Source organism: Anabrus simplex, chromosome 7 (assembly GCF_040414725.1).
Source record: "Anabrus simplex isolate iqAnaSimp1 chromosome 7, ASM4041472v1, whole genome shotgun sequence".
Taxonomy (NCBI): domain Eukaryota; kingdom Metazoa; phylum Arthropoda; class Insecta; order Orthoptera; family Tettigoniidae; genus Anabrus; species Anabrus simplex.
In genome coordinates, this window is record NC_090271.1 from 158,491,848 (window position 1) to 158,508,755 (window position 16,908).

The following is a 16,908-nucleotide window of genomic DNA, read 5'->3' on the forward strand; positions in this document are numbered from 1 at the left end:
ACTACTATTACAAATGAAAACTCATTCCATTCTATAAAAAATCAATCAAGAAACACATTTATTAAATTATCAAGACTTGCGAAAGAAATGGTTAATGTCAAATATTGCTCATGATCTTCCAATTGTCAACCTAATAAATAAATATTCTAATTCCTAAATCAAATATTCTAAGTCAGCGCTGGCTTATTCCTAAACTAAGTTTTCATATCTTAACATTCTGGGTCGCGTATTCCTGAAATGAATTGTTGCTTTGTTTCATCTTCCTATTAAAATTTACATCTGGTCATTTAAGCATACAGTATATCATAGTCTTCTGATCATGGTCAAAATTCGGTATATCAGTAAATTATCCCATCACTCACGGTGTTAATTATACACCCTCATCAAAAATACAATCATTACATTGTTCAAATTATCGTGGAAATGAACTGAATATGAATAAAAGTGTTCTGAATACTAATATCAGTGACCTAAGTTACATTGAAAATTATCTGAGTTCGTTGGTGCAGACTACAGTGAAGAAAATGAAATATTGAATGACGCACTAAGCTTCTCGGTCCAATTGCCACTTAAGTATGGCTCCTAGCTAAATATTCGCTCCAATAATATTTCAGATTAATAAAGCATCGATGATATCCTACGTAAATCTCAAATAATTTCCCTACTCTAGCTATATAATTTCTTATGTGACGTATTCCAGTTCAATATGCACGTAGCCAATAAGTATTTTTTCATATATGGATGTGCAAGTGCCTACATTAAGATATTTCAACACTACATTACCATACTAGTTACATCCTAGTTTGATCTTCCACGCCATTAACATTCATTCAGAATACGACACAGTCATGCATTCATATACCCATCACCGGTTGTTATAATAGTCAAACCACTTTCACACTTCATTAAAATATGCGTAATTTTATTGTCCATACCTTGCTATAGTTCCTCCCTGGGGCATACTTATATTCCGTAGTCGCTTTACTTGTGCTCCTATATCGCACATTGTATATATATACGTTTTACTTCCTGTTAATCTGCGCAATAATACATTTAAAGTATCATATATACTTCATTATTTCATTACTAACCTTCGTTTCAACCCATATTTAATTCATTTAACATCTGTAATTATCGCGTTTAACCTCCAATATTAATTAAACACAACGATACGTATCACTCCAATAGCGCAGAATTCGTTCCTCAAAAGGCATTTTGTCATACAATTTAACATATAACCCCAAATTCAGTATCTATTTTTTTTCAATATAATAACACAGCAAAGAGTATGGTAATTTAACTTAACCAATTCAAACATGCGTCCCTCTGTGACGTAAACTGGGTTTGACTGGTATTACATCATTCATGGATCTTTCTAACTAACCGGGATTCTATGAAACATATGTTACACTACGTCACACTTTTAAATCGTATTCTTACTTCCTTGAATAAGATGATATAGTAAATACGTTACCAATCTGTCACGAGATATCGTCTTAAATATTTCACACTGCAATTTCTTGTATTCACTGCACACTTAATTATCTCACGTTTAGGCTATTCAGATCTATTGCATATACGGGTAATACTCTACATAAGAAATTATACTACTTAATACTATTACTTAGCTCGCCATTCAATATCTCGGGCCTTAGCTGCTCTACGGTCTGGTCACAGGCCTTGGATTGAGAACTGGGCAGGTTCTCCATCACTGGTATCTCGGGTAGAGTGATCTCCTCCACACGGGTCGGGTGGTTTTAACTGCCAGGAAGACATCTCCCTCCCGGTTGGTCTATGCCGATTTAGCAAGCCATTATCTGTTCAGGAACACAGTAGACAATATCCATCGATACTGGAAAATGTGAATTCATCATGGTTCTGCGAAGTATATATATATATTTATAATGATTGCCTCTTTATTTAGGCTATCGTTGCTATTATTTCCACTTAATATAGCTCAATTTCAAGCTCTCGCGACTCAATCAACTTCTTGTTTCCGAACGATTTTGCGTCTAAGTATTTTGACGACCTTTTCGAAATTTCTGGATTTTATTTCTTCTTTACTGTATTTCAACGTTTATCTCTTCGTTTTCTTCAATATTACCGACCTCTGAGCTTAAAATTCACGTTAGATACTGCAAATCTTGCTTATTTTTTTAGAGCGATGTTCAGGAAGTCTTATCCTTACGAGGTCAATTTTTTTAAGTCAGTTTTTATAATAATCCGATTGACCCTTCTTATTTTTTAAAAACAATTCTATCGATTCTAACCATTGTATACCGCCTTCATAGTGGCAGGTTTAAGTTAGTCATGGCCTTCTGACATATATAAGTATCGATATCCTACTACACATTTCTTTGCCTTGGCTGGCCTCTATCTTCCGTAGGCGCCATTTTGTAATACGTCCAGTAAATGCATCGGGTACAATAATATGTGGAACACCGTGAATCTACGCTACCTTTGATTAGTACCGCAACATGACAAACAACATGGTTCTACTTTACTAGCGATAAGTACCATTATGAGGGGCCGTTGACCTAGATTTTGGGCCCCTTTAGACAACAAGCATCCTCTATTCAGGATTGTGCTTTAGAAGCAGTTCCTTGGTCAGTAATACTATTGTTTATGATTGTTTCTGGGTCAGATCCACTGGCTGTATTTAATGCATATCCATCCATTCATTCCTCATCACATTTTTTATTCTGGTTCAGTGGAAGATTTTGAACTTTTAAGTTGTGATTACATTTCGTACCACTAAGGGCCTATGACCTTGATGTTAAGCCCCTTTAAACACGCATTATCATCATCAACTTAGTCACCTTCGGTTCAGAGGTCCCCGGGTACGATTCTCGGCCGGGACGGAGATTTTAACTTTAAATCGTTATTCCTCCTGCCTTGGGGACTGGGTGGTTGTACAGTCCCCAGTATTCCTGCAACTCACACACACACACACACACACACTATCCTCCTCTACAAAAGAAAACCTCGCAGTTCCCATACACGGCAGAAGTCACCCACACTCGTTGGAGCAAGAGCTGCACCAGGCTAGCAATAGGCGCACGATTTCTTTTTAAAAAATGTGGGGGGAGTATACCTGGGGAACCATTCTCGAAGACGTAATAGAATTCAGTAAATGTATCATTTCTCTCAGCTAGGCGAGTGACATATCATCCTCACGAATCTTGGTCAATGTACAGTGTATGTAAGATCTTCAAAAAGGAAAATCACGTCTCTGTGCTTCCGAGGCTCGTGACTTGAGTCACGTAAACTTCCGAACTTCCTTTTGTATTTTAATTTTTTTTCACCATATTTTTAGTGCATTGTTATACCTAGATATTTAAGCAGTTTTTCAACATTTTACGACATAAACGCTTGCTTATTTTAATATGAACTTAGCTCCTGTAAAACTGCTCTCTTCTTATAATACTAGCATGAAGTTCGAGAAATCGTTTCCTTCTTTAAGACTGAGAAACTGAACAATTGTTAGATTGAACAAATTATTGTGAATTTGATGATGATAATAAATAATAGCATGTGGTCTTCGGAGAGGCCTGGTGCATGTCTCAAAAGTTGATGCCCTATTGGCGACCTGCGTGTGTGTGAGGATGTGGCTCTGTATAAGACGAATGATAATGTTTAAGGTGGCACAAACACCCAGCCCACGAGCCAGAGGAGTTAAATCCATGAAAGATAAAATCCCCGACCCAGCCGGGAATCGAACTCGAGATCTCTTGGACCAAGGCCAGCATGATAATCAGTTAGTCATAGAGCTGGACTGAATCTGAAGATAATAAACACGATACAATGGAAAGCCAGCCGGTTAGTGGTATTGGTTGGTCCAGATAGCTTGAACAAAATCACGTTCTACAGTAGATTTATCCTTTTCCATGTTATTATAATATAATTTAGAAATTCGTGAAAACAGGAACGCTTGATTTTTGTTACTTTAGTAGTTCTGAACATAAAGCACATAACCTGTTATTTTAACTGGTGTCAGAATACAAACCATAATTTACCATTGCACTATGTGTGCATGCATGCATGTTGTTTTAAGGGGCCTAACATCAAAGGTCATCGGCCCGCACTATGTGTAATGAGGTAGTTTCTCCTTGGTGAGAACCTTCTGACATTGTCCCCAGCATAATGCACCCTTTTTTAATTCTATTTGTTCGGGGCGTCCACCTAGAAAGATCTTTGCCGCTAGTTGCATCATATGTTAGAAACCTGCGTGTATTGTGTAAATGGCGGAAAAGTGTAAAGTGTCGAATGTGAGGAAAGGATCCCAAGTCAGGGATATTAATCATTTACAATTAAAAACCCCTGACCCGGCCGGGAGTCGAACCCGAGGCCACCGGGTGACAGGCCCCCTACACCGCGGGGCCGGACATATTGCACTATACTATAATATATACTTACATGGATCCTTTGGCGACATTCATGTCCATGTTGCAGAGGACGTGGGTGGCTTTCGAACCCCGGCCATACCGCTTACTGGCGTCTCGAAGACAGACTGCGAGTTCCTGCATCTCGTCTGGGTACAAAGAAGAAAAGAGTATTTAACTTATAATTAATCTCACACTCACCGTATACCTACTGTAGGTGTTAGTGGGAGTGATTACTGTTCAAAAAAATAACCAACTGTTTAACACCCACCGTTGATGGGTTAGTTTTGTAATTGCAGCAGTAATAAATACTATATAGTGGAGACGAGTGGCAGAAGAAGAAGAAATAGAACACACCTCATCTAACAACAGTCAGTGCAATGTTACTATTGATCAGGTTTTATAGGTTAGGATATTGTAGGTCATCAGATTTAGTTTTCTTCCGCATTCGAGGTCAAGGGAGCCTTTCCTTTTCTCCTTCTTTTATGATTCTCATTTTTCTTCTTCCTGATTTCCTTCTCCTTTCCATGGTCATCTCCATTATCTTCCTTATCAACATGGGCTGAAGACCACCCAGTTTTGCACCATATAAAAACAATCAGACAACAACGACCATCACCACCAGTTGACACGTTACCATGGTGATAATATTTCCATGTCGACGATATTCAAGGATTTAGCCCTAAAACTCTGAATGCGTATCTAAATATCGTTTGCCGCGCAGTAAAACTATATAAGGCATAAATGATCGGAAATATTAGTTTCTTCAATGCGAGCCTCAGTCGAGTTGACGGTGATTCCTTGCGCCGTGTCTGAGCGAAAGGATGATGCGTCAGCCACCTTACCCAGTGATGCCACGGTCTCAGTCTGCGGCTTTCGTACAGCGTGATTGTTTCTTATACAGCATTAAATGATCAATTTAGCGCATTTCGTGGCTTCTGGATTAAGTGTTTAACAGCGCATTTTCGTGTGCTATAGGTTTGTAAATGCAATTTGCACCGACATTTCTTGAAGATACATGAGGCTGAACTGCCGAGAATAAACTGTAATATCATCACACGGTACAACGCTTTTCTACAGGCTGAGGGCTTGCATTTTTAACTTACTGTAAAAGGGTGAGTGTTATTGCTTTTCTATCTGTTTTTCGATCTCTGATTATCCATTCAAGAGTTTTTACCGGCGTACAGGAACGATGTGACTGCGACCGCGCACTCGTTTACCGATACGCTGCGTACAAAATGGACGGCAACATTTGTGGGACTCACTCTCCATAACTTTTGTCGAACGAATATTTTTGGAGATGCTGTACCTATTTAGAACGTTACGAAAAGTGTAATAAAGGCGAATATCTCTAATTATTATTCCTCGTACGGTAAAAAAGTGTAAAACATGAAAGGTAGGAAATTATATTTTGTGCAAGTTTTAGCATGTATAGTTTTTCGACACAGCTGATATTAATTAACGGAGAAATTTCACATTTATAGTTCTGGTGCGGTGGTGGTGGTGGTGATTATTGTTTTAAGAGGAAGAACAACTAGGCAACCATCCTCTATATAACACTAATCAGAGGGAAAAATGGAAGGGATCCGACACTTCGAAAAATGAATGTATCGGCCAAAGGAAGACAAGGGCCACGAAGGGCGTGAAAATGAAAGACTCCCTAGGCCTCCATACGTAATACCGTCGGGGTCTGAAAAGAACAAGAGTTGACCAAGGGAGGTCGGATAGGATAGATGAAAGTGAGGAGCCTGGCACAAGTAAGTGGAAGCAATGCCAGGACTCAGCTAAGGGCCCCGTGGTCGCCAACCCACGCTCCAAAGTTCAGAGCCCCTGGGGCCCCTTTTAGTCGCCTCTTACGACAGGCAGGGGATACCGTGGGTGTTATTCTACCGCCCCCACCCACAGGGGGAAGTTCTGGTGCCCTTAATATCACTACGCCACTGTATACTAATAAAATAATATATAGTCCTATGCACACCACGGCTATTCCTGAACTTAAATGCCGAGTTTTCAAGAAATTTTCTTCGATGGTTTTTCCCGTGATGTCGCCACAAACAAGCAGACAGACAAAAATTGAACTGAACCTACTTTCGACATTTTTAAAACCTGATCCCAGATAACAGCGTAGTGTGAAGCAAAAATGTTACATGCATAGACAAAATTATAGTTGTATTTACCTCCTTCCGTTTGCCCTTGCTGGGGAGACGAGTGAACTATGCCTTCTAGTATGATCTAGAGCAAGTCATTCTCATCCTTCTCTTTGTCCAGCTCCATAGCTAATTGATTAGCGTGCTGGCCTTTGGTCCAAGAGGTCCCGGGTTTGATTTCCGGCCAGGTCGGAGATTTTAATCTTCATTGGTTAACTCTGGCTCGGGGATGGGGTGTGTGTACCGTCTTTATCATCTGAATTCACATAGGTAGGGCCCCATCCTTACAGACGCGCAGGTCACCTCTAAGGTGTCAGTTCGAAAAACCTGCATGAGGTTTCTCCGTGGACCACACACTATTATTATTATTATTATTATTATTATTATTATTATTATTATTATTATTATTATTATTATTATTATTATTATTATTCGCTTTGACTGCATGAAAATTGCTGAGGTATGAGCGATGCTAGCAATACTATTCTTTAAGCAACGAGTCCCACCGAGCAAGTTGGCTGCGTGGTTTGCGTATGTAGTGTGAGTGATGGTGGTGGTTGTGGTGATTATTGTTTTAAGAGGTAGTACAACTAGGCAACCATCCTCTATATAACACTAATCAGAGGGAAAATATGGAAGGGATCCGATACTTCGAAAAATGAAGATATCGACCAAAGTAAGACAAGGGCCACGAAGGGCGTGAAAATGAGAAAGACTCCCTAGCCCTCGCAAACCTAATAGCGTCGGAGTCGGAAAAGAACAAGAGTTGACCAAGAGAGGTCGGATAGGATGGATGAAAGTGAGGAGCCTGGCACAAGTAAGTGGAAACAATGCCAGGACTCAGCTAAGGGCCCCGTGGTCGCCAACCCACGCTCCAAAGTTCAGTGCCCCTGGGGCCCTTTTAGTCGCCTCTTACGACAGGCAGGGGTTACCGTGGGTGTTATTCTACTGCCCCCACCCACAGGGGGGTTACGTAGTGTGAGCTTGCATTGGGGAGATACCACCTGTGGATGGGGGACGCAGACGAAAAGTACACCCACGGTATCCCCTGCCTGTCGTGAAAGGCGACTAAAAGGGGCAACCAAGGATGATGAATTTAGAACCGTGCGACTACTTGTGATTAGTTCCACTATGTCAGCAACACCATAGGTCTGCGTTGCTTGAGAGTGGTGCCATTATGTGTGACATACCATGGGTCTGCAATACCTGTGATTAGTACTATTATGAAGAACCACTGATCGGGATTTTGGACCCCTTTTTACAACAAGCGTCGTCTCAGAAAAGAAGCCATTGTGAATTGGATCCACTGATTGTTTTGGATTCATGGTCATTTTTTCATCATCATTCGTTTTAGATTTTAGTCTGTGGATACATTTTGAAGTTTTAATTATCGTTTCATTTCGTTGTACCTCATACCATTAGAGGCCGATGGTGGTGGTGGTGAATAGGCCTATTGTTTTAAGAGGAAGTACAACTAGGCAACCATCCTCTGTATAACACTACTCAGAGAGAAAAAATGGAAGGGATCCGCCACTTCGAAAAATTAAGATCGGCGAAAGAAAGAGCTAGCAAAGGCGTAAAAATGAAACACCTCCAAAAATTAATACCATCGGGGTCGGGAGAGAAAAAGAGTTGACCAAGCGAGGTCGGACAGGAATCCAGCCTTTCTTTTTCCGTAACCCTCTTCCAAGAAGCTCCTGACTCGGGCAGTGAATCACTATCCTCCGCCCGCTTCTCGCACCTCCCTGGAGAGACAAGCGATGCGCGCCGCTTCTGGAGTACTCCTGATCCAATTTGGCGTTTGATATAGGCTACTATTAGGGGCTCCATGCTGGTAAAATTTCGCTTCCACTCGGTCTGAACAGTTGAAGATTGACAGGCAAAACTGACGAGTATGGCGTGGCCGGACAGCCAATCGTTTGGACCGTTGGACTGTGAGAATTCCGTCAGGTATAACTACGTGGTGCCTGAAAGACGAACGGACATGTATGGGGGAATCGCGGCCGATCGGAAGGGCAAATGCTCCGTCAGTCTAGTCTCTGTGTGGATTGTCTTTCTCTCGCATTGCATTCATAGGCACGTGATCAAAAAACTTGTTATCTGAATTTATTGAGGCGTTCAGAGATCTCTCTTCGCTGAGGGGAGTAAAAAGTGAAGAGTAGGTTCATTCAAGGTATATAACTGTGCCAGTTTTTGGTTACACTTGTAGCTCTTGCAACAAGTTCATATGGATGTAATTATTCCGGTTCAATCACTCTTTCCTCCATTCTCTGTGTCATTTTCGTTCTCTTTCCTTTATGACCAGGGGTGTAGCCAAGGGAGATTACTGGGGGGTTAGAACTCCCTCCACATCGATTTTGTACAAAGGAAACAAACAGAAACTAACAATAAACAAGATAAAATCGACTCAATGGATATGCTGTTTTTAACATTCACAGAGACATAATTGTAAAACCAACAGACCTCTTGAATCTATTTTCTAACAAGCCTCAAAAGATGGATTTTAGATTTTAATCTGAACATGCCATTCGCCGTAAAACTATTCACCATCATATTGATCTTGTTCTGTATTTTAATGTAAGATTGTGTAATATACCGGTACTGCAATCTCAACATAACTTACTTGTATAGTGTCTTTATAATGACACTGATGCATGCACCCACTGCACTCTTTCGAGCACCTTCATTGTGTTCTATCATGATTTTATAACTATATCCCCTACACCCCCCCCCCCGCCCCAAAAAGGTCGTTCCTAGCTACCCTACTGTTTAAGACGTTGCATTCGCTGCATATGAAAGCAATTCCTCTATTGATGACATTTTCCCTACGAAAAAACATGTACACATGAACACCCAGATTACAGGACGGACTGAAGATCATAACCTGACAGTTCGATCTGCATGTGTGTGCCAAGGAGCTGTGACAGGTAGAACTGTCTCAGTTCAAACTGAACATGAAACCATTACTCGCCAAACCAAAAAAAAAAAAGTACCAAACTTCCAGGTTCCAGAGAGGCCACCCCTAACGTGAAGAACAGACGTTGCCTACTGAGTTTCAGTGGTATTTCCTCCACATAGAGAGTTAAATTATTTATCGACGCCCAGCCCGCGGCGTTGTGTGGCTAACTGTACGGTTTTCTCCATCCCATAGCAGGTAACTCTAGCCAGACAAAGTATAATTGTATTTATATAGACAATAATAATAGTGTTGCAGTCCTGAAAACACTAAAGTGCAATAAAACACCTGGGGAAGATGGCTTAAATATAGAGTTATTCAAATATTCATGCGAATCTTTCCAAGAAAGATTCGCCCAGTTCCCAAATAGAATTTGGAAAGGAGAAAACCCACCTGAAAACTGAAATAAAGCAATAATTATACCCATTTTCAAGAAATGTGACAAAAATGATTGTGAAAACTACAGAAGCATATGCTTACTAAATTCTGGTTATAAAATATACGCCAACATCATTAAAAATAAACTGTAGTCTACAAACACTATGAGAACATTCTGGGAGAGGAAAAATTCGGCTTCAGAAAGGGAAGATCTTGCTGCGATGGCTATTTCACAATGAAAATCCTTCTAGAAAAACAGAGGGAATTTAATGTAGAAATACATATTGCCTTTGTGGACTTCAAAAAAGCTTTTGACAAAGTAAACCGCAATACCTTACTTAATATTTTAATATCTGACCACAACCCACAACAGATTGTACAGAACATAAGTAACCTGTACAAACATAACCTGATTTCCATAAAGGTCAACGATAAATTATCAGACTGGAAAACAATAAACATAGGAGTAAGACAGGGTTCCGGTCTTTCCCCTCTCCTGTTCATAATCTATATGAATGTTTTCATGCGATAATTTAGAGAAAAAAGACGTGGTTCCATCCGCATTAACAGAAATATACAGCTGAACACTATATTATTTGCAGATGACTTAGTGCTGGTCGCCACCTCAGAAGATGATTTACAGCGTTCAGTGTATAACCTAAACCTTGTCTCAGAAAAGTATTCAATGGAAATATCCCCTGAGAAAACTAAGATAATGGCTTTCTGTGGCAAGGAACCAGTAAGAAGCAAGATCTGCTTAAATAACAACATTTTGGAAAGAGTAAATGATTTTAAATACCTCGGCTACTAACTGTCTTTCTTTGAAGAACTGGACATACCCGAGAAAATCTCCAAATTCAACAGATGTGTGGGAACCATCAATAAAGTTTTTAGACCATCATTAGTTCAAAAACACACCCGTACAAGAATCTACAAAACCTTGGCAAGACCTGTACTTTGCTATGGAAGTGAAGCATGAACCCTGAGGAAATGCGATGAGAGAAGAATAACTTCAGCTGAAATGAAATACATGTGGCGAACAGCAGGAGTCACTAAATGGGAACACAAAAGAAATACGGAAGTGCTGAATGATCTTAAAAGCAGACCTGTATTGGAATACATCTATGAATACCAGAGAAATTGGCTAGAACACCTAAACAGGATGGACGGAAGCAGGATCCCAAAAGCAGTCATAAACTGCTGCCCCGGTGGGAAGAGATCTCTGGGACGCCCCTGGAAGAGATGACGTGAAAATGCAAATCTTTTGTATAGACCGTAACAGTTCTTCTATAGGACTAATATATAAAAGGATGATGATGATGATGAATAGTGTTATTGGAATTACGTCTCACGAACTACCTTTACGGTTTCTGGAGACCCCGAAGTGCCGAAAGTTTGTCCCGCAGTGGTTATTTTACGACCAAGTAAATATGCCGACATGTGACTGTCGTATTTGAGCATCTTGAAACACCAAACACTATTGACACAAATCAGTGAGAAATAATAAGAGAGTTTCCACCCTTCAACGAATGAAAGGACCAACAAAAGAAAGGAAAGGGTCATAAAATTGAGGATTCGCTAGGCTTCAGCTCCTTTCGTAGATTAATGGCAGAGTATTGGCCTGTATCCCAAGATCAGTAGGTCAAACCCACCCCACGGAGGCAGATTTTTGAAAGGTGGTGGAAAATTACTTCGGCATAGTATATCGCACGCTGTTGACATGTAAAGTGACATATTGTGTGCTTACCCGACAAAGTTAATTAAATTAACATCGTCATCGAAATTGACACGTTGGCAGCCAATACGCTGTCAGATCAAACCGTCTACACATGGTCGATAGGGCCTTTAGATGTCTCTATTATTATTATTATTATTATTATTATTATTATTATTATTATTATTATTATTATTATTATTATTGACGCCGGTCCCGTGGTGTAGGGGTAGCGTGGCTGCCTCTTACCCGGAGGCCCCGGGTTCTATTCCCGGCCAGGTCAGGGATTTTTACCTGGACCTGAGGGCTGGTTCGAGGTCCACTCAGCCTACGTGATTAGAATTGAGGAGCTATCTGACGGTGAGATGGCGGCCCCAGTCTAGGAAGCCAAGAATAACGGCCGAGAGGATTCGTCGTGCTGACCACACGATACCTCGTAATCTGCAGGCCTTCGGGCTGAGCAGCGGTCACTTGGTAGGCCAAGGCCCTTCAAGGGCTGTAGTGCCATGGGGTTTGGTTTGTTTTATTATTATTATTATTATTATTATTATTATTATTATTATTATTATTATTATTATTATTATCCGGGAGATAGTAGGTTCGAATCCCACTATCGGCAGCCCTGAAAATGGTTTTCAGTGGTTTCCCATTTTCACACCAAGCAAATGCTGGGGCTGTACTTTAATTAAGGCCACGGCCGCTTCCTTCCAACTCCTAAGCCTTTCGTATCCCATCGTCGCCATAAGACCTATCTGTGTCGGTGCGAGGTAAAGCCCCTAGCAAAAAATATTATTATTATTATTATTATTATTATTATTTCTATCTCCAGACCACGCAAAAATAATACCGTTAGGTCTGGAAAAGAATACGAGGTGACCAAAAGAGGTCATGTAGGAAGGATGAAATTGAACAGCCTAGCAGTAGTACGTTGAAGCTTTTACAGACACTTCTACGGGTCCCGTGGTCTCTAACTCACACTCCCAAATTAAAACTTTGGGGAGATGGTCCATTTTTAGTCGGCTTTTACGACAGGCAGAACTTGTGACATGTGGCAATTCGACTATGAAGCCCCAACTGAGCCTGGTATTGCCTCAGTTTCCTTGTGCTACTCTCCTACGTTTTATATTTCCTATTCGACTTCCCTTTGCTCAATGTTAGTTTTCTTCCTACCGTTGTGGTATTTTGTTTATCAAGCCCAGGTAATTTCGTATTTTATCATATTTTTGACATTTCCATTTCCTTTTTTATATTATTCTTCGAAACACCAGAACTTTTTCCCCTGCTTAAGAAGACCTGATAATTTCTTTATTTTTCTACAGGATTACTTGGACTCTACTTCTATCATCTAGGTCAACTGTGTACTCACATAGACGTTTTCAGCGAGGGCACCGTTATTACAGGACGCAAGGCAAGTAGTAAAATTCACCATATCTTTAGGCCTTTAACACAACTATTGTCCAAAATCCGACGCGAAAATTTAATATTTGCAGAAAAGTGTCAAAGTTCGTCTCAAAAGTAAATAAACATTTCGTCATGTGCTGCGTCGTTGTTTAGGTTGTTATATTTTGTCGCCGTCGCAGTATCGAAATACATCGTTCATATTATATCGAGTACAGAAATAGCAGTAGGAAGTGTAGGATGTAACCAAGACCGTAGTTGGTCTTGATGTAACGCCAAGGCCAACTCCAATACTCCACAGACAAAACATGGCAGCCGTAGTAGCCCTACTGCTAGTATTGGAAATGGTAATGGCTAACACCAACGACATGAAAGATATAGACTGCTAAACATACTCGTTACAGCGCCCCTGGTTGAAGCACAGCGAACTAACTTTTGCCTGCAACTGTCATGGCAGCTGCCACTTCTTGGTCTTGACAGTTAGTCCTTATCCGTTCAATGAATTGATGAGATTATACGTTATTGCAAATTAAAGATATATTTAAGAATAAACACGACATTTTCAAACATGCTTAATGTTGCATTGATATTATAATGAAACAAGCGCAATGAATATGGTGAGCATTTTCTTGGTTAAAACGAGAATTACGTATGCAGAAGAATGGATAATTCGGCGTCATGCATTAACAATAAAGTAATTCACTGAAGAAAGACATGTTATACGTACAGCAGTTCACTGAGGAATTCACACACGTAGAGAAAGATAGCACTGCCTTTTCATGACATACCTTCAGTGTCATTCTGGTATATACTGTATTTTGAATTTTGCTTCTTTGTCTGGTTTGTTATGTTTTATGCTTTCTGCTTTCTGCTACTTATGGCTACTTTCTAAGAACTGCTGTGCGACATGCAGCACATACGTCCGTTGGTTGCGGTGTAGAATATCTCTACGGCATCCTCTGCCTGTCGGAAAGGGCCACTAAATGGGGTAAACCCAGATTCTAAAGTTGAGAACACCTGATCCCTGGTTGAGTGTAGCCTTCCTTCCACATATGGTATCCTACCAGCTTTACCACTTTAATATTTCTACCGGACCTCTCTTGGTCAAACCTCGCCTGACTTCATTCAACTGAATTCATAGCCTACATTTATTTCTTTATTTATTCATTCATTTAGTTTAATCTTGCACACCTTCTCAACGACCGTACTCCATCACACAACAACTTCTGCAGGTCCTTTCTATGGCAGATTCAGAGGAAATAAGCATATGTTTTGCCTGCAAGTGTCATGGTTGCCAGTGGTTCAAGTAGATTCAAAGATGGCCATCAGATTAGCAGTCTATATTTTTAATGTCGTTGGCTAACACGAACTATTACGTAAATATTATACCAATGGCGGCAATTTAACACATCAAATGTAGCATCCACTTTTCTCTTCCTGGTTCCAATTGACTTGCTCTTAATGTTCATAATTGTCTACCGGGCGAGTTGGCCGTGCGCGTAGACGCGCGCGGCTGTGAGCTTGCATCCGGGAGATCGTAGGTTCGAGCCCCACGGTCGGCAGCCCTGAAGATGGTTTTCCGTGGTGTCCCATTTTCACACCAGGCAAATGCTGGGGCTGTACCTTAATTAAGGCCACGGCCGCTTCCTTCCAACTCCTAGGCCTTTCCTGTCCCATCGTCGCCATAAGACCTGTCTGTGTCGGTGCGACGTAAAGCAACTAGCATAATTGTCTACTATCCATTAATCAAGTTAAGAAAATGTTCTACTTCAGAATAGCCCCTTGTACGCACTGCTGCAAATGTGTATAAAGTGGACCACAGACCGCCGCAGGATCGATGCTTTGGAACTGTGATGCCATACAAGGTTATTTACCAAGCCAGACTACAATATCTCAGACCTTAATGCTACTATCGATTGGCGGGAAAATGGTGGATTTCGTGGTGGTCGTAAGGGGTGTGTGATTTCAACAGCGTTATTGAAGTATAAAGTATATACGCAGTCTTTAATAAGTAATTCATATTGTGTAGTGTTAGAGGTGTAAATAATTGTGCATAATAGAGTTTATTGTTGTGCTGTAACGGCTGTAGCATTTTCCAAAACGTACTTGCTGCGTACTAGGATGTAGATGAAATTATAGTGTTACAGACACTTCAGTTTTTAAATTACCCGAATATAAAGCTTTAAGGGAGAAATAGATAAGGAATATACACCTGGAAAATTAAGTCAAAGGCCAAACTGTTAATGTATCGAGCCAATGTAAGTATCTAGGTGTTAATATAAGGAAAGATCTTCACTGGGGTAATCACATAAATGGGATTGTAAATAAAGGGTACCGATCTCTGCACATGGTTATGAGGGTGTTCACGGGTTGTAGTAAGGATGTAAAGGAGAGTGCATATAAGTCTCTGGTAAGACCCCAACTAGAGTATGGTTCCAGTGTATGGGACCCTCGCCAGGATTACCTGATTCAAGAACTGGAAAAAATCCAAAGAAAAGCAGCTCGATTTGTTCTGGGTGATTTCCGACAAAAGAGTAGCGTTACAAAAATGTTGCAATGTTTGGGTTGGGAAGAATTGAGAGAAAGAAGAGCTGCTCGACTAAGTGGTATGTTCCGAGCTGTCAGCGGAGAGATGGCGTGGAATGACATTAGTAGACGAATAGGTTTGAATGGCGTTTATAAAAGTAGGAAAGATCACAATATGAAGATAAAGTTGGAATTCAAGAGGACAAACTGGGGCAAATATTCATTTATAGGAAGGGGAGTTAGGGATTGGAATAACTTACCAAGGGAGATGTTCAATAAATTTCCAATTTCTTTGAAATCATTTCGGAAAGGGTTAGGAAAGCAACAGATAGGGAATCTGCCACCTGGGCGACTGCCCTAAATGCAGATCAGTATTGATTGATTGATTGATTGATTGACAATATTTGTGGTTAGGGAATATCTCTTTCCAGCAGAAAGTGGTGAGTATTCTAGGAAGACGAATTGAATTTTGCCAAGTGCTGAGAACAAGATTTGATCTACTTTTGATGGGTCTGTCGTCTGAGTAGGTCTGAGTAGGCAGTTAAAGTACCCGTAATTTATATTTCACACCCTCGACATTTCAGTATTTATGAGCGGTTAGCTAATAATCAAGTTCCTACATTCCAATAATTGCAATTCAAGTCCCTGGCGTAGTTTAGACAGAAATGCTTTTGAGAAATTATTGTAAAGAACCTCATATTTTTCAACATTTAAGGACACTTTTATTCTCCGTCTCGCGGAGCAGGAAAAGTAATAGTAATCCACCATCTGTAAAGATCACATAACCGCATTTCAGTTTAGAATTGTAGTGTAGATACAGTATATTGAATAAGGAATGCTAGTTGCTTTACGTCCTCCCGAAGGTATCACCACCTTGACGAAGGCAAAATATATTTTGCCGGGTGTTTATTGGAGGCTTGCGTGGTCAAATGATCCTTAGAGCTATGCCGGCGGGAGCATCTGCTCCTGGTAGGGCCACCCAAGCCGGACAGGTCTAAGGTGATGATCCAGACTAAGAGTGATACCCTGGTCCTCCAGGTTGGGGGTTGAGTGTAGGGTTAACTCCTACCTCGTAAAAAAAACTGTTACGGATACCTTAAGAATGAATAAAGCAGGACTGGAAAACTTGGTGACGAACCGGCGAGAAAAACGGCTAAAGAGAAGGAAAAAGGATATTATATTAGCAACGTGGAATGTTAAGACATTGAAGAGACCTGGCAAGTTGAAAGAATTAAGGAATGAAATGGATAAGTATGGAGTGAAAATAGCAGCTCTACAGGAACTGAGATGGAAAGGGCGAGGGATGATGATGTCTGGACAACATATCTTGATGTACAGTGGAGAAAAAGCAGGCAGTAATGGCACAGGATTCCTCATACATAAGTCGGTAAAGCAAAGCGTGATCAA

General features: G+C 40.6%; 1 protein-coding gene across 1 annotated transcript in view; it reads right to left on the bottom strand.

Moving 5' to 3' along the window:
• Window positions 1-16,908, bottom strand: part of LOC136877751 (ABC transporter G family member 20) — a 160,322-nt gene that overhangs the window by 132,749 nt on the left and 10,665 nt on the right. The window contains exon 2 of the mRNA XM_068228734.1: window positions 4,417-4,531. Within this exon, the coding sequence (XP_068084835.1) occupies window positions 4,417-4,526 (110 nt within the window). The 5' untranslated portion in view covers window positions 4,527-4,531. The remainder of the gene's footprint in view (window positions 1-4,416; window positions 4,532-16,908) is intronic.